This window comes from Mus pahari, chromosome 22 (genome assembly GCF_900095145.1).
Source record: "Mus pahari chromosome 22, PAHARI_EIJ_v1.1, whole genome shotgun sequence".
Lineage (NCBI taxonomy): Eukaryota > Metazoa > Chordata > Mammalia > Rodentia > Muridae > Mus > Mus pahari.
The window spans coordinates 38,589,083-38,593,241 of record NC_034611.1 but is presented as its reverse complement, the minus strand read 5'-3'; the positions used below and the strand labels follow the sequence as shown (position 1 = coordinate 38,593,241).

Sequence of the window (4,159 nt, the reverse complement as noted above, 5' to 3'; positions counted from 1 at the left end):
CTCCTGTTACAGGATTAACAGCCGCTGCCCACAAAGAAATCACTGTTCATAGAAGAACCTGACTCAGACGATTGCCATACAAACTCCGATGGTGAAGACCAGATATACCCTGAAAACTGATGACGCCCCTAAACAGCAGGAAGTAGCTTAAGAGACACGACGCCCCTATTCCCTCTTCACCATTGGTTTCCCCTCTCTTTTGCTCCCCTTCTTTTATAATAACAAGAAGGGAGTAATGTTAGCACCAGGATACTCTAAGCCCTGCCTAACCATGTGACCCTTGACCTGCGTTGCCAGGACAACGACCTTCTATCNCACAATCCACTTGGCTCAGTTCCCGCCCTCACTGGTGTGAAGTCATTTCCCATATAAAATGGGAAGCCATCTTCTCCTCCCTCTCTTCGCCTTCTTCTCTCCCCCCTCTTTCTATCTCTCTGCTCTTCTTTACCCTTCTACCCACTCCCCCATTCCTGCATAATAAACCTCTCCCACATGGAACACCAAAAAAAAGGGGGGGGGTGTATAGAGCTAAACAAAGAATTCTCAACTGAGGAATACAAAATGACTGAGAAGCACCTAAAAAAGATGTTCAATGTCCTTATTCATCAGGGAAATGGAAATTAAAACAGCCCTGAGATTCCACCCCACACCAGTCAGAATGGCTAAGATCAAAAAACTCAGGTGACAGCAGATGCTGGTGAGGATGTGGAGAAAGAGGAACACTCCTCCATTGCTTGTGGGATTGCAAGCTGGTACAACCACTCTGGAAATCAGTTTGATAGTTACTCAGAAAATTGAACATAGTTCTACTGGAAGATCCAGCAATACCACTCCTGGGCATATACCTAGAAAATGCTCCACCATGTCCTAAGGACACATGCTCCACTATATTCATAGCAGCCTTATTTATACTAGCCAGAAGCTGGAAAGAACCCAGATGTCCTTCAACAGAGGAATGGATACAGAAAATGTGGTACATTTACACAATGGAGTACTACGCAGCCATCAAAAACAATGAATTTATGAAATTCTTAGACAAATGGATGGATGTAGAGGATATCATCTTGAGAGAGGTAACCCAATCACAAAAGAACACACATGATATGCACTCACTGATAAGTGGATATTAGCCAAGAAGCTCAGAATCCTTTTTAGAAGGGGGAACACAATACCCATGGAAGGAGTTACAGAGACAATGTTCAGAGCAGAGCCTGAAGGAACGACTATCCAGAGACTGCCCTACTTGGGGATCCATTCCATAAACAACCACCAAACCCAGACACTAGGCAGATGCCAACAAGAGCCTGCTGACAGGAGCCTGATATAACTGTCTCCTGTGAGGCTCTGCCAGTGCCTGGCAAATACAGAAGTGGATGCTCACAGTCATCCACTGGACAGAGCACAAGGTCCCCATTGAAGGAGCTAGAGAAAGTACCAAGGGAGCTGAAGGGGTCTGAAGCCCCATAGGAGGAACATCAATATGAACTAACCAGTACCCTCAGAGCTCCTTGGAACTATACCACCAGTCAAAGAAAACACATGGTGGAACTTGTGGCTCTAGCTATATATGTAGCAGAGGATGATGGCCTTGTGGATCATCAATGGGAGGAGAGGCCCTTGGTCCTGAGAAGGTTCTATGTCCCAGTATAGGGGAATGCCAGGACCAGGAATGGGAATGGATTGGTTGGGGTGCAGGGGGAGGGGGAAATGGATAGGGGATTTTCGGAGAGGAAACTAGGAAAGGGGATAACAGTTGAAATGCAAATAAAGAAAATTATCTAACAAAAATAATTATTCTGTTTGATGATATTAACGTTCAAAATATTAAAAGCATGTTCTACAAAAAAAGAAAAAGGAAAAAGAAAGAAAAAAAGCAGGAATAGAATTTGAGGGATCCTTGCAACCACCTAGTAAAGGTTTCTCTTCCAGATGCAAGCAAAGCACACAGTGAACTATAGAGAAAGGCAAGGTGATGTGGAACACGTGGCTGTGTGCACACTGATTAAGCCAGCTCAGGTATCATCAGAACAAAGCAACAGTGGCCGCGTACAGATACACAGTGAATACATTGAAAATAAAAATAAACAGGGATAAGAGCCCCCATATACACTGCAACTCTAAAATTAATCATAGTCTACAAATGCAAACTCTGCAATCTTTCAATGGCAATAAGTAGAAAACTGCTGTATAGAAACCAGTAAAAAAAAAAAAAAAAAAAAAAAAAAAAAAAAAAAAAAAAAAAAAGCACAGAAGAAGGCAATTGTAGTAAACCTGCAGGACAGCAACAATTTCTGACGTTCCTGGAAGAAAAGAGGCGTCACTCAGGTGACGCAGAAAGAAGCTCCCAGTTGCTACTCCCAGATGCTAAGGCAGGTAAAAGGAACTCGCCATAGGCAATGGCTGTCTCAGAGGTTTAACACAGAATAAATTCACCCTTCCTAGCTCTTAGTGAAGTCTGGCTAGTCAGTTCACTGGGCTGTTCTGGCCCAAACTCATCTCAGAGCCGACTGATTCAAGCTAGCGCCTGTAGGCTTCTGATTGAATTTCTCTCCTTGGAAGAAACGCCTCTGATTCCTACGAACTGAAGTGCACTTCAGTCAAACCCACTCCGCCCAACTGCCTGAAGTCGACGGGACTGTGTGCTCACTGACCTGCCCTCCCACACCTGACACATTCCAAGCTGCTCTCTTCCTCATCCTCTTCTCAGGAGACGTGGGTGTTTACTAATTCTAAGATTTGATGTCATTAGTCAATTCTTTCTCTGGTGAGTCACATTGTCTGCCACACGAAAAGAAGTCCTTTTCACATTCCACAAACTAAAGTCACCCAGAACATATAGACCAGAGCATCTCCAATCCAGGCAGATGGACCAACCTGGTTTTGGTTACATCCCATAAGATGACATAGCTTTAGGTCACTGGGTGTGAGTTCTTGCCAAAGCATGTATTTTGTGGACCAAAACTTCTCCCAATCGTTCTGTTTAAGATCTCTGGAGTTAAAAAACCCAGAGGGAGCCTACACTAGAGCATAGTAAGCCAGAGCCCAAACCCTCTCAGGGAAGTATAAAAGCAGCCAAAACTCCAGGCTCAATGGGAAGGCGACCTTGCTCTCGAGCGCACCCTGCAGGCCAACTCCGCGATCGTCACGCTTCAGCATGCTGCCTGTGCATCTTCTATTATTCCTGGTGGGAGGGGTGATGCTGAGCTGCAGCCCAGCCAGCCCATTTGAGTCTGGTCAGTCTGGGAGCCTGCACCTGGAGCGCAGCGAAACCGCGCGCTTCTTAGCAGAGCTCCAAAGCGTGCCAGGCCATCAGTGCCTGCGGGACAGAACCGATTTCCCATGCCCCTGGAAGGAAGGAATTCACACCACACAGATGACTCTGGAAGAAACCACCAGTTGCTACTCCCAGACCCTCAGGCAGGTCCTCCACCTCTTTGACACAGAGGCCAGCAGAGCTGCCTGGCCAGAGAGGGCACTGGAGCAACTCCTAACTAGCCTGTGGAGTGAGCTGCAAGTGCTGGAGAGGCCAAGAGAGCAGGACCAGTCCTGTCCATGGCCTTTTGCCCTGGTCATCCGCACCTACTTCCTGGGGTTCTTCAGCTATCTGAAGGCAAAGGCACACAGCGCTTGCTCCTGGGAGATCGTCAGAGTCCAATTGCAAGTGGACCTTGCAGCGTTCCCAAGATGAGGAGAAGCCCGGTGCAGGAATCTCTCTGCTCTCTTGACAGCAGGCTCCCTTTCTCCATTCAAAGCAGATGCACACGTTCGGAGTCAGAACCAGAAGAAAAGGGGTCTGCATCGATGGAGAACATGGAGTCTTTACATCTTCCCCGCCCGTGCCCACTAGCATCACACTGTACATCATACACTGCGAATGTTCAAAAGAAAAGCCATGCTTGTGCATCTTAGGTGGCTTCTGAATAAATGGATGACTTCAGGTTTTCTTGAGAGGTTTCGATCGCAGATTGGAGATGTCCATGGGCCACGGGGGCTTGGAAAATGTGCATTGTTGCAGCAGGGATCTTTCGGGCTGGTGGGTGTTAGAGTCATTCTCTCTCGTGTCCCGGGGTTCTAGGTCGTTTGTGTAAGCTGGCAACTCCAGACTCTCAATCTGGGGTGCGAAGCCGACCTGAGTTTGTTTATTGAGAGGGCCCTAGGA

The 4,159-nt window shown here is 47.0% G+C and overlaps 1 protein-coding gene across 1 annotated transcript; it reads left to right on the top strand.

Annotated features, from left to right (window-relative positions):
* Positions 1-3,045: 3,045 nt before the first annotated feature.
* LOC110338850 (interferon tau-1-like) lies at positions 3,046-3,941 on the top strand. The gene has a single exon (XM_021222313.1). The coding sequence runs from the start codon at positions 3,155-3,157 to the stop codon at positions 3,686-3,688; it is 534 nt and encodes a 177-aa protein (XP_021077972.1). The 5' UTR covers positions 3,046-3,154; the 3' UTR covers positions 3,689-3,941.
* The last annotated feature ends 218 nt before the right edge of the window (positions 3,942-4,159 follow it).